At 40.2% G+C, this 13,090-nt stretch overlaps 1 protein-coding gene across 21 annotated transcripts in view; it reads left to right on the top strand.

The window, feature by feature from the left end:
• The window catches only part of LOC129824438 (muscleblind-like protein 1), a 103,310-nt gene extending 97,779 nt beyond the window's left edge, over positions 1–5,531 (top strand). For all 21 annotated transcript variants that reach the window (XM_055884093.1, XM_055884094.1, XM_055884106.1 and 18 more), the window contains 2 exons: positions 908–979; positions 1,636–5,531. In XM_055884093.1, coding sequence (XP_055740068.1) covers positions 908–964 — 57 coding nt within the window. In that variant the 3' untranslated portion in view covers positions 965–979; positions 1,636–5,531. The remainder of the gene's footprint in view (positions 1–907; positions 980–1,635) is intronic.
• Positions 5,532–13,090: the final 7,559 nt, after the last annotated feature.

The following is a 13,090-nucleotide window of genomic DNA, read 5'->3' as shown; positions in this document are numbered from 1 at the left end:
GATTTTTAATACTATAGCTTTTACAATTCACATTGGATTTATTAACCATTGTTTTTAATTATGGTGCCACTCTGCACACACAAGCTTGTTAGCTAGATAGCTAGCTAGCTCTGGTCCAATCTTAACTCTCGGAAGTTCAATAGACATTCAAAGATTTTCCATAGAAGCCGTTCTTCCGTAGGTATAGTTCTGTGGGCCTAATTGAGGTAATGCATGTCATAACAATATGCCCAGAACTTCAAGCCAAGCGTCCTCCTTCAACCTGTCTCGCTCTCCCCCCACCCGCAAAATTGAAGTCGCTTCTCGCGCCTTTCACTTGTCTATCCACCGCGGATTTAAACAACTATAGCTTGCCTGCTCCATACTGCTCTATCCTCACTGATTTGTGAAGTAATTTAATGTCGAGCTAATGTAAAAAAACTATTTCAGAGGTTTAAGAAGGAACAAAAAGGAACGATATAAACCAATACTTTTTTGGGGGGTCCGAACCGGTTCAGGACTTTATTTTACAGGAAGGGACAGTGGAACGGAAAGAAAAACAATACAAAACGATTGGAAAATAATTTTGGTTCCAACCCCAGGGGTTGAACCGGTCAACCCTGGTTCTGTAGGACTTAAGTTTGCACGAGGAGACACCTCACTAGCGACTGACATTTTATTTTCTTCCTCCACCCTCCCATTGCCAAACATTCCAAAAATGATGCTGGTTAGCAGGTTTCAGTGATCCTATAAAATGCTTTGTTTTATCTTTGCAACATTGTAACAACATGTTGTGTTATCTTCATCTCCTTTTCGGTAATGAACTCGGAAATGTGGTTAAAACTGCTGATGTGGGGCTAGTGGGTGTCCGATGATCCGCGTACGAGGTTTGCTGTGTTTGATTTCTCTGCTCTGTCTCCATCCCCAGATTCCAATCATTTCTGCCGATCATCTGAGTAGTCACAAGTATCTGACTCAAATGTAGTTCGAGTCAAGAACAGTGAGTTTCTATTCCTCTCTGTTTCGTTACAGTACGTTGAACTGTGCAGCTTGTGTGTTTGTTTTATTTGTATACATTTAAAGGGGCAATCTGCAATCATACATTTTTGGACATTGAAATGAATATATACCCATTGATTCTTGAAGAATATTACTTATAGATGCCTCACGAGCTTAGTTTAACTCTTGTATCCCATCAGAATCCAAATTATAACTTGTTTTCATCCAATATTTGTAAACAATGTAAATGCAAACATTGAATTTATTTTGATTTGTTTGGGTAAAAACATTATACAGCAAGATGTACACTGTATTTCCAGACGATAGCACTTGAAAGTATACATTTAAAAGTTGTTTCCAAAGTGGTCCTTGATGGTAATAACATAAACAATTTTGATATCATGGATTGTCAGTCCTTACATCCAGATCTGTCTATGAATTTGAGATTGGTTATATTTCTCCAGACCCATCTTTCAGCTTTTTACCAAAAGCGGTGGCGGGGTGGCCGCAAGGTTATTGATTAAACTGCAGATGGCCGATTTTAAGCAACCTTTCAGCGAACAAAAATAAGATCCAGATCTTGGAAGACGAGCTACATATGAAAATAACTTTTCTATCTTAATTTTTTTTTTTTATTCCTTGTCTCTTGTTTTGCAGATCAAATGACTGTGTGCTGGCACTGTACAAGCCTAAAGAATTCAGCCTTTTTGTATATAATGTTCAGAATGTCAAGCAATGGACAGGAGGAGAATCGGTCAACATCTCTCAGTCGCTCCGCAATGCTGTTCTTGTCACACATGCCAACATCGGTGTGCCCAGTCGATGCCATGACACACATACATGCACACACACACACACACCTCCTTGTCCTCCAAGTCAACACCTAGCTGAGAAGAGGAGTGTCTGTCTATCCATGCTGACAGACAGACACTGAGTACATTCACAATACACCTGTGTGTTCAAAAACATTAATTTTTTTTAAACATTTTTTGCACACACACGAGGCTGAGAGCGAGATGTTGTGGCGTCTAACGTACAGAATACTGTGTTGGTACCTCGGTAGACCAAGACAGCATTTTTTTTTTATTGGTTTTGTTTTTAAATTAATACATGCAAATGTGCACCTTGAATTTGAATTGAAATCAGAAAGGCACAACACATTTTAGCATGTACAGTTTTCTGTTTTTAAAAAGGCTTCGAGTGAAGCTAGATGATAAAATGAGGGTCAGGGACATATGAATGTCCTGGGTAAGAAACACACCTGTGTACCTTTCGAAGCACAACCATGCTAGCTTTAACCACCTAATGTGTGCCATAGAGGCCATACATCCCAAACCAGAGTGTTATTTCAGCAGTGTTATTCTGTTTACCTAAGATATGTGTTTTTATGGCTCGAGTTTTGTTTTTTACATCATTTCTCCATTGTGTATTTTCTTTATATATATATTGTGCCATTTGATTTTTTTGGTTGATATTAGGAATGGGTTCCTCTCCAGCCTTTGATCTCTCTTGCAATGAAAAAAAAAAAAAAAAAAAGAGGTGCCTTTTATCAATTTGTTTTTGTTTTTGCCTTTCTGTTTTTGCTTTATCGTTGTATTTATCAGATGGGGTGATCTATGACTCAGAGCTCATAGTGACTGGGAGAGTTGTAAGTCAGTAGACTCTAATGCCTGTTGAAGTGATAGGGGGCGTACTAGCTCTCCATGAGGTCTCATTTCCTTGTCCCCAACCTTAAAGGAAAAATCCACTCAAAAACGATCTTTTGGAATTATATCAAAATGTCGTTTTTGAGTTGATTTTTTCGTTATAGGTGGAGGGACTCTAAAAGTGTGTCTAGAAAGAAGCACTGTCAAACCATGTGTTGTTAAAAAAAAGATACGTTTGATTAGGTCATAAGAAGATATGCACTTGGTTGAGTGTTTTTGTGCTCCCCCAGACCTATTACCTCTCAATAGACACATTTTCCTTCAATTGAGGTAATACAACAAATAACTAATTTGATGTGAATTTATCAAACAGAAGGGAAAAGTATCTCACTTTTTTTTATCAGATTTGATCTGATTCAGGATACCAAAGCACAGTTCTGCTCATGCACGAAGGGTTACCGGAGTATATGGCCAAATTCAAGAAAGGTTCAACACAGAATTGGGGGAGCAGAGATTTCATTTCAAAACCTTTGTTTTCACACGCCATTATGTTCTGTGATTTCGTTTTTGTTGTTTTGACTGAGGTGTAAGATCTCTTTACTGATTGTAATGTACTTCTATTGAAGCCTTAGATTACAGGACTGGGTTCGATCCCAATCAAATGTACTTTCAATCACCATACAGGCAACGAACACCAATTATATATTATAGTCCGTACACATACATACACCTTATAATGTTTTGGTTTAGTTTTTTTCTCAAGTAACAATTTACTCTTAAATTTCATTGAACTCATGTGTTATGTATTAGTTAAGGATTTTAATCTATTTGAATATTTAGTTTGTAGATTTCTGCCTTATTATATTCTACTTGACAACATTATTATATAGCCGTTGTAAATGTAGAGATTTGGATTTTCAAACCATACTAATGATTAATAATAATATGTGGAGTCAGAATAAGTATTCCCATCATTCTTGTAGCTGGACGTCTGAAGAAGTTGATCAAAAATGTTGATCAAAGACCTTTTGATATTGATACAATGAACGGCATCAGTTGGTGTGTTGCCGAGGCATCAACTCTGGCTGAAAACGAATGTTTTAACTAGCTACAAGTCGAGATCTTGTTTGAAAACACATTATCGGGTCAAATCTTTCAGAGCACCTACTCATTCAAGGGTTTTTCTTTTTTATTATTTTCTACGTTGTGCTCAGCATATGTGGGAACTCCTTCAAGACTGTTGGAAAAGCATTCCAGGTGAAGCTGGTTGAGAGAATGCCAAGAGTCTGCAAAGTTGTCATCAAGGCAAAGGGTGGCTATTTGAAGAATCTCAAATATAAAATATATTTTGATTTGTTGAACACTTTTTTGGTTACTACATGATTCCATATGTGTTATTTCATAGTTTGATGTCTTCACTACTATTCTACAATGTAGAAAATAGTAAAAACAAAGAAAAACCCTTGAATGAGTAGGTGTTCTAAAACTTTTGACCGGTAGTGTATATTGTGTCGAAATTTAGATTGTCCATGTTTAGAGAAGGAACAAAAAGTTATTTTCTACTGTATCCATTAATTAAAATATATATATATATATATATTGTTTTAATATTTCTTAAGATTGCCCTGAATGTCAGCGCAAAATGAACAGTGAGATTGATGGGTCTCTGGAGTTTGGTGAATAGTGAGAGTAGAGGTGAGGTAGTGGACTTTGCTGAATCGGGAAGGTCGGTAATGCTGCAGATGAACGAACTCTAACCTAAGGGACGAAGGTTGACTTTTTGCACTTCTGTACATAGTCAATGAACAGAGAAAAAACAAAACATTTATCATATTGAGATATTATTTTGAATAAAAAATTCTATAATGATAAGTACTTTTTTAGGTTAATTTAAAAAAAATTGAAACGGATAGACCAGCTAAACAAATTTGCTTGCAAAAAGAAAGAAAATGGTGCCAGTTTCTAGGCCAATGCATTCAGAAAAAGCTATGTGTTTTTAAGCTTTTGTCAGTGGCTAGTAGTTTGCCAGGAAATCCTCAAGGGGCGTAATCCCCACATTCACTCCCACTCACTCCCCTTGTAGTATATGATATACAATAAATATTATATATTGTCCATATTTCAAATCATGCCTAGCCCTACAGTACAATAACTACAAAAAAAGATATTACAAACCATTTCACATTTTAGTTTCATTGCATGTAAAAAGAACACAAATGTAAACAATCTATATAAGTAGATATGGAAAGTTTTATATTTTCAATTTACAAAAATACATTTGGGGAGACAGGGGAAATAAGACTTTTGACAAGTAATCGAACACTTGCACTTGTGATATACATTTTTTTTACCAAGAAACTACATGAGCTCTCAAGAATAAAATGTAACGTTAACACAAAACCACCCCAGAAATATTCTCGAATCCCCGTAAGATCACTCAAGTCAACATGGACTCACAGGGCACAGCTAATTATACCAGACAACTGTGCACTCGGCAGGTGAAGGCTCCCCACCGTACCGTACAAAATGTATAGGTAAACACTCTTTCAAATGAATGTAATTGTCTTCAGTCGAGGTCATCCTATTTCTGACTCGAGGTCGCTGTATAAGTGCTATGGAACCAAAGCGTCACTTTCTCCAAACCAACCAGAGCTGCGTGGGCAGATTTCACTGTCTCTCAGCTTAAACCAAGGTCTTTCTTCCCTGCTGGGGACACACATGCTTGACTGTTTAGTATGTGTGAACACTTAATTTTTTTTGCTTATAGTTGCTACAGAATAATGTACTACTCTTGTCTTCAGATTTGTTTTATGCAAAAAAATTGTTGCCATAATTGACTCTTGCTGTTCTGAATTATATATATAAAAAAAAATTGAATAAAAAAAAAAAACTGATTTGCTCACGCAACTCATCTGTGGTCTTCCTGTTTGCATGTTAACTTTGTCTATAACACATTACTGTAACGGTCCATTGCAGCTGTTTTTATCTCTATATAAAATCATTTCTGGGTAACCGTTAAGTGCCTTGCTACGATTGTTTACCATTAAAACGGTCAAAAAGAGCATTTTCTCAAGCAATAATTTAACTAGGACTGTCTGAGTGGTCTGAGTGGGGAGGGGAAAACTGAAATCGAGCTGGTATTGTCAGAGAGGTTTAGAAGTCTCTTATTGGTCAATTGACTAATTTACTGCCTAGTAGGCCAAATTCACCAGGTAGGCCAAAACTCCATACCACCAAAACAAGCCGAAATTTCAGGCTGTCTTTTGAAGCATCTCTTACTCTAAAAGGGCATTATCATAATTTTCATTATTATTATTCCAACCTCATAGTGTGGAAATATATATAAAACACAGGAAAATCACATATTTGACTACACTGGGCCTTTAAAGAGATGACAAGACACCTTTCCGAGGAGATTAGTTTTCTGTTCCTTTGCTTCCTAGAGTATAGCCCTCATTCATGGTCATGTTTGTGGAAAGTAAATTACAGTCATGAATTTGATAGAGAAAATATGCTTATAATAAACATGCCACAACTTATAACAAACAAAATATAAACGCAACATGTAAAATGTTGGTCCCTTATTTCATTAGCTGAAATAAAAGATTCCAGAAATGTTTCATATGCACAAAAAGCATATTTCTCTCAAATTTTGTACACACATTTCTTTACATTCCTGTTAGTGAGCATGTCTCATTTGCCAAGGAAATCCATCCACCTGACAGGTGTGGCATATCAAGAAGCTGATTAAACAGCATGACAATAAATGGCAATCTAAAATTAGCAGTTTTGTCACGCAACATAATGTCTCAAGTTTTGATTGAGCATGCAATTAGCATGCTGACTGCAAGAATATCCACCAGAGCTGATGCCAGAGAATTCAATGTTCATTTCTCTACCATAAACTGCCTCCAACGTCATTTTTGAGAATTTGGCAGTACTTCCAACTGGCATTACAACCACAGACAGCATGTAACCACACCAGCCACCTATGGGATCGTCGAGACCAGTCACCCAGACAGCTGATGAAACTGAGGAGTATTTATGTCTATAATAAAGCCCTTTTCTGGGGGAAAACTCATTCTGATTGGCTGGTTACTGTCTCCCCAGTGGATAGGCCTATGCCCTCCCAAGCCCACCTATGGCTGCGCCCCTGCACAGTCATGTGAAATCCATAGATTAGAGCCTAATGAATTTATTTAAATTGACTAATTTCCTTACATGAACTGTAACGCAGTGAAATCGTCAAAATCATTTTAGTTCGGTATAATTACTACAAATTCCCTCTTTATTCTGTACTTTCAGAAACCACACAAACAGCACTGAACATTATTGGACCAACGTAACTGGAGCTGGACCTCTTGGCGAAGATTGAGGCCAGCTTTAGTATGCCAGCAACATACTGTATGAACGTACACTCCTCTAAAGTTTTACTAGAGGGAAAAAGAGCAATAACAGACATAGGCCCTATATTTGTCTATTTTATTGAAGTAGTAGTAGCGTTTGAACAACAAAAACAAAAACGAGTTTTATTAGAAGGAAAAAAACTGACTGTCATTATAAATATGCATAACCCATATTTCAATATTAATGTAGTGACCAAACAACAAAAACGCCCCCCCCCCCCCCCACACACCCCTAAAGGCATAGTATTATGGCAGCTGCCAAGGCTGTCAGTCAGTAATTGCTGCAGATGTGCTCAATAGTGCTTGAGCATATGATACTCCCCAAAGCATGGTGCAACACACAGAACACATGTACTTTGTCAACCTTCCTTCTCCTGGTGCTGGACAGGCAGACTACAGTGTCTCTGTGTGCAACTGCCTTGAACAGCAGCTGGAGGGACTTTGGAGGCAAAATGTTGTGCCGTGAGGCGTAAGGGATTGTCTGTAGCAGGACGGCCCCCAGTGGACGTACGCCGGGTGGTGTGGTGCTCTTCCAGCAGCACTTTCATGAAGTTCTCTGGGTACTTTTGGTAGGTAATCACCTCACCTATGGGGGAGAGGGTGTGGGCAGGATGAGGAAGTGGAGAAGATGATGAGAGAGTGGGGAGGTGGGTGAGATATTGTCAATATAATTGCATAATGGAACTGTAGTCATTTGTATGTCCAATTACAACAAAAAAATACTTGTTCAGTAATCATCTCACCTGGCGGTGAACTATGTGGCCATGGAGGACAGCAGTGTCGATCAGGTGGAAAAATATCTTCTTATGCCACTGGGTGGTTTTCAGAGTGCCTTCCACGGAGCTGTTTATCATGTCTGCCTTATCCACAGCCCCCATTTGGAAGTCATAGTCAAGCGCACCACAATTTGCTTTATATATTGCTATTAAAAAAAACTATATTCAAATATCCTACGTATCTTAATTTCCATCATTTAAAATGAATATGCAAAATAATGTTGGCAGTTTGTGAAAAGGATTGTTACCTATAACCAGGATTGCCATTGCGTTACATTTTTCTCGTGCATTTATTATTTTACCAAACAATTCTTGTGATTCATCCTATATTGTCCCTAACATCCTTGGCCCCTTGCAACAGATGTGGGATACATACACACTCACTCTTACACACTCAAACCCTTTCCCCCACGCTCAACCATAAGCTCACATGCTCAAAGGTTGTTACATCCCAGAGCCCAACTCGAGAAAGGACTTGATTTATGAATGCATCTACAGTTACAGCTGTTTGAGAAAGCATGCAAGATTGAGCAAAAATGGGCAAAAACGGGGAGATTTGATTAACCATTGTCAAGTCCTAGGTGATGGAGATCAGATCCACCCTGTTCCCCTGAAACACATACACACACTGGTCCTCCATTGTGACCATGTCCCCAAGCATCTCTGTGCAGTCAGACTGTTGATTATTTTGTGCCACCAGGGCCACAATAATATGCCCCCTTTCTGATTGTCCGAGTGTGACCCCTTCCCCATGGGTTACTGCAGCCAGTGTTGCCAACACTGCCACTGCCTGGGTGGCGGTACCCCACCGGAATCCTCACCGGCTAGGTACAAGGTTGTCAAGGTTCTCATTAGCAGCTTTGAGAATTTCCTTGTATATTATGCTCTCCCATCAGGGGGCTCTGGATTTGTAGGACCAACCCTGCCAGGCAGGCCCAGAATCTTGAGGGGGCGGTGCTGCTCTAGTAGGTCTCTGAACGCATTATGGCTGCATACAGGCCACTTACAGCGGGCCCATAACAGATAGGGACTTCTCTTTAGTGTATGGGTCGTTCAGGTGGGTGTCTAGCGTACAGTAGGGCAAAAAAGTATTTAGTCAGCCACCAATTGTGCAAGTTCTCCCACTTAAAAAGATGAGAGAGGCCTGTAATGTTTATCATAGGTACACTTCAACTATGACAGACAAAATGAGCATTTTTTTTCCAGAAAATCACATTGTAGGGTTTTTAATGAATTTATTTGCAAATTATGGTGGAAAATAAGTGGTGTCCATCACCTAGGACCAATGCTCTGAATAACATGAAAACAGCTTTTCATGTTATTTCAAAAGCTTTTCAAAAAGCCTAACCAGCTTTGCTACGGCGAGTAAAACGGTCAGAGTGGGGTGTTCTCTCATTTGTGTCTGGAAGTAGCTAGCAAGCTAGCCAACGTTAGCCAGTTAGCTTGGGTGCTTGACTGCCGTTGTGAGGTCAGAACGCTCCGATCAACTCTACTCCTCGACCAGAGCGTTCTGAACACCCCGAGAGCGAAACGCTCTGAATTTACAAATGGACAATCTGACAAATTCTCTGAATTTACTAACGCCCAGAGCACACTCGGAGCACTCTCTGGCACTCCAGATTGAATTTACAAACACCCTATATATTCATTAACCAGATTACGCCGGATTCCTAACGTCGATGAGTGATACATCAGGTCTAGAATGTTGTTGACATTAAGAATTGCCTTTGTTTAGACATCCAGCCTGTATTGTAGTTTCATGACCAGAGACAAATCTTCAAAGACAAAGTATTTATTTCTTCAGCGTAGTACATGCATTCACCGTGTTGATTTATAGGATCCCACTATATGATTGATATGTCAAGTGATAAATTCCCAAATGATCAATTAAAAGTTTATGGAAAAACTGCACTTGTCCTCATGTGAAAATTATACTGTATTAAATACTTTACAGCGAAATCAAACATGATTTATATTGTACATTTCTTACAACAAATGCATTTCAAGGTCATCAAAGTAATCTGTTAAAAGGCGTGTGGCACTTAACATCCTTCCTCTTGGCAGGTCTCTATAGGTATGTTTATGTTTAGCCATGAAGCCTGTTTTGGCGGTTCACAATATTGGCCGATTTTGTGTGACTCAAAATGGGTCAAAATTCTAAGAAGATCCAGCAACAAAAAAAAGGACATGTACATTTCAGGTAAAAACAACAACCCAATGTTTATATCCCAGGACAAATTAGCTACCAACAGCACGCACGCTAGATAAATGTCCATGAATGTTTCATATGTGATTCAACCTGTCCACAAATGAATATAGTTGGTTCAGAGTTCGTTTTGATATTTGCATGTCCTGATCATGTCTGGTGTGGATGGACAAAATCAACATGCGCGCACACGGACGCACGCGTGTGGCCGGTGTAGCCGGCGTGTAAGGAACCGTCTCGGGGGCAGTTTCAGTTGGAATGGCATGTCTCCTTGAACCTGAGCCAGAACAACCGCTGTCATCCCTGTCTGTAACAGACATTGTTAAAAAAAAAAACAAGGGCACCTGGGGCATGCTGGCATCCTGGCTGGCAGGGTGATGTTGGTGGAGCAGCAGAAGGCTATACGGCAGGCAACAGTTGGGCAGCAAACCAACCCCAACTGGCACACCATGAGGAGAGGGAGGTCAGCTCCACCTCACTGGAAGGGAGACCTCTGACAAACTCATGTTGCTCCTCCTGTTTTCTGGGAAGCCAATTGTCCCAACATATTCTACCTAGTTCATACACACACACTAGGCTCCCAGAATAGGTTATGTTAAATACAAGTTTTGCACAAAGCAGCCAATTAAAGTGATGCAGCTAACGTAAGTTCAATCAAAAGGCTGGTCTGAGTGCATCTCCTCAGTTTCATTCAGTAGTACAACACAATTCACATTGCATTTTTATCATGGGCACCAGTGGGAATTTATATTTGTGATGTTTAAATTATGTTTTACCCCCAGAGAGAGAGAGCGAGAGTACATCACTTCCATCAGATCTCATTGCCGAGGATGGCATTGATCATGCACTGCTTCTTGTGGGGTGAGCCTGATGTTCCGCATGTCACGGCTCATGTCTAAAACATGGAGAAAAGGGGACATGAGGTCAAAATATTGATGCATCTACTAATGTTTTACCCAATGTTGTATCATATTTGATGAGTTACTGACCTGTCCGTCCACGGGCTCCATCCGCTGTAGTCTCTACAACTGGACGAGTGCGCTCAGATCACACTGGCACAGGATGTCCACGCACCGGATGGCCTGAGAGATGCACTCCTGTTGGACTGGAGAACACAAATTTGGTCAGTGGTGGGTCTTTTTCAATGCTCAATGATGTATCAACATCCTTATGTTGACAGAAAATGTATTGTTTATCATAACAAAAAACTCACCTTGGAAAAGGTGGTCCTTCAACACCCAAACCTTATGCCTCATTGTTTGCTCATTTCCCAATCAACAGTCTGGCTCGTCCTCTTCTGCCATGGTGGGTGAGCTACTTTTTCTGGTAAATACAGGGCCATTTCTCTTTCCCAACGGAAAATGGCAGCTACAGACCAGAGTGGTCACTGGGTTTCCAGTCCGCCCATCTGAAATAATAATAAAAAAAGGCCACTGTGTTCTTGGGGACCTTCAATGCTGCAGACATGTTTTGGTACCCTTCCCCAGATCTGTGCCTCTGATCTGTTGCACTGTCAACTGTGGAGCAGTCATATTGATTGCCCTACACATGAAGGCCAATGAGGCCACATGATCTACTACCATGGTTTTCTCTGTAATCGAGCATTTATGCACGCATATCCCATTAACAATCGGCTGAGGCTCCACTGGCGGCCTCGATGTGGCCACTATCTGCCGATATGTTGTATCTGGAGTATTTTGAACACTAGGTGTGTTATTCACTTTCCAAACAGCCTCAGCATAGGATACATTGTAATTTTGTACCTCTGCGCTTCCATGGCTTTCTGTTGTACTTCACATCATCCATATGCTGCACTAAGTTCTCTGTCACAGTTACAACATTTAACATTAGCATCAGGCCCACATTTCCCATACTCGTGATCCCCACCACACTTTGCACATCTCATTTTACCTTTGCACACATTAGCAACATGCCCCTTGCGTACTTAATGTACCGTGTGGAGGTGGCATGTACTCTCTAACTGGATAACTGAGTGATCCTAGCTGCAAGCTATGCAGCAGGTTCCCCTCAAATTGTAACAGTACAGTTGTAGTGTCCACTCGACTGCCACTCTTTTTGCTTCAATAACTTATCCTCCTTTCAGGGAACCATTAACTTCTTCCGTGGTAATTTCAATGGCATCCCAGCAATTACTCTTCTGAGTTTAGACATAGCACCAGGAGTGTGAAATCTCACCCGACCCCCATATAGTGAGTTGAATTTCAAAACTTTCTCCTGCTGAATTTGACTATTTGCAATGATCAGGACCTTCCCATAACCCAGAGGTTTGGCATCCTTAATCAACCTAATCCCTTTCCTAATTGCTCTTGTCATATGCAACTGATGGAAGTACCTTTTCCACATGTAATATACAGTATCAGAATCCCTTGACTGACGAGAAACATTCACTGGTGCACTCTCAATTACCATTGTGTCTTCAACGCGACTCGTTCCTTCCACTCTTCTCACCGCCTCCAGATAGTAGACATGCTAGACATCCCTTATTCTCGCCACCTCTTTCTCCTTTACCCTAACAGGGCAATCCTGGGCCTTAGGCACATGTTCACCACCACAGTTGCAGCATATAACCTCAGATGGCATAGATATTCTTCCGGTCTGCATACACTTGATACATGCCCAAATATTTTGCTTTTATAACACTGGGGAGGCTTGTGCACAAAAGCTCTTACTTGGTATCCCATAAAGCCTAGCTTTACATGAGAAGGGAGAGACTTTCCAAAAAACTATAATATGGATGAAGTGGGTTTCCTTACTCCATCCACCAACCTCTCTTTCGTATCGTCTGAGATCCCCAAAGATTGTAAAGCTGCCGTGGTCATCCCACTCTTCTAAAGGGGGAGACACTCTAGACCCAAACTGCTACAGACCTATATCTATCCTACCCTGCCTTTCCAAGGTCTTTGAAAGCCAAGTTAACAAACAGATCACCGACCATATCGAATCCCACCACACCTTCTCCGCTATGCAATCTGGTTTCAAGGTCCTAAATCAAGGTCCTAAACGATATCATAACCTCCATCGATAAGAGACAATACTGTGCAGCTGTATTCATAGACC

The sequence above is a fragment of the Salvelinus fontinalis genome, chromosome 26, assembly GCF_029448725.1.
Source record: "Salvelinus fontinalis isolate EN_2023a chromosome 26, ASM2944872v1, whole genome shotgun sequence".
Taxonomy (NCBI): domain Eukaryota; kingdom Metazoa; phylum Chordata; class Actinopteri; order Salmoniformes; family Salmonidae; genus Salvelinus; species Salvelinus fontinalis.
The sequence above is the reverse complement of the archived record's forward strand: the minus strand, read 5'-3'. Positions and strand labels throughout refer to the sequence as shown.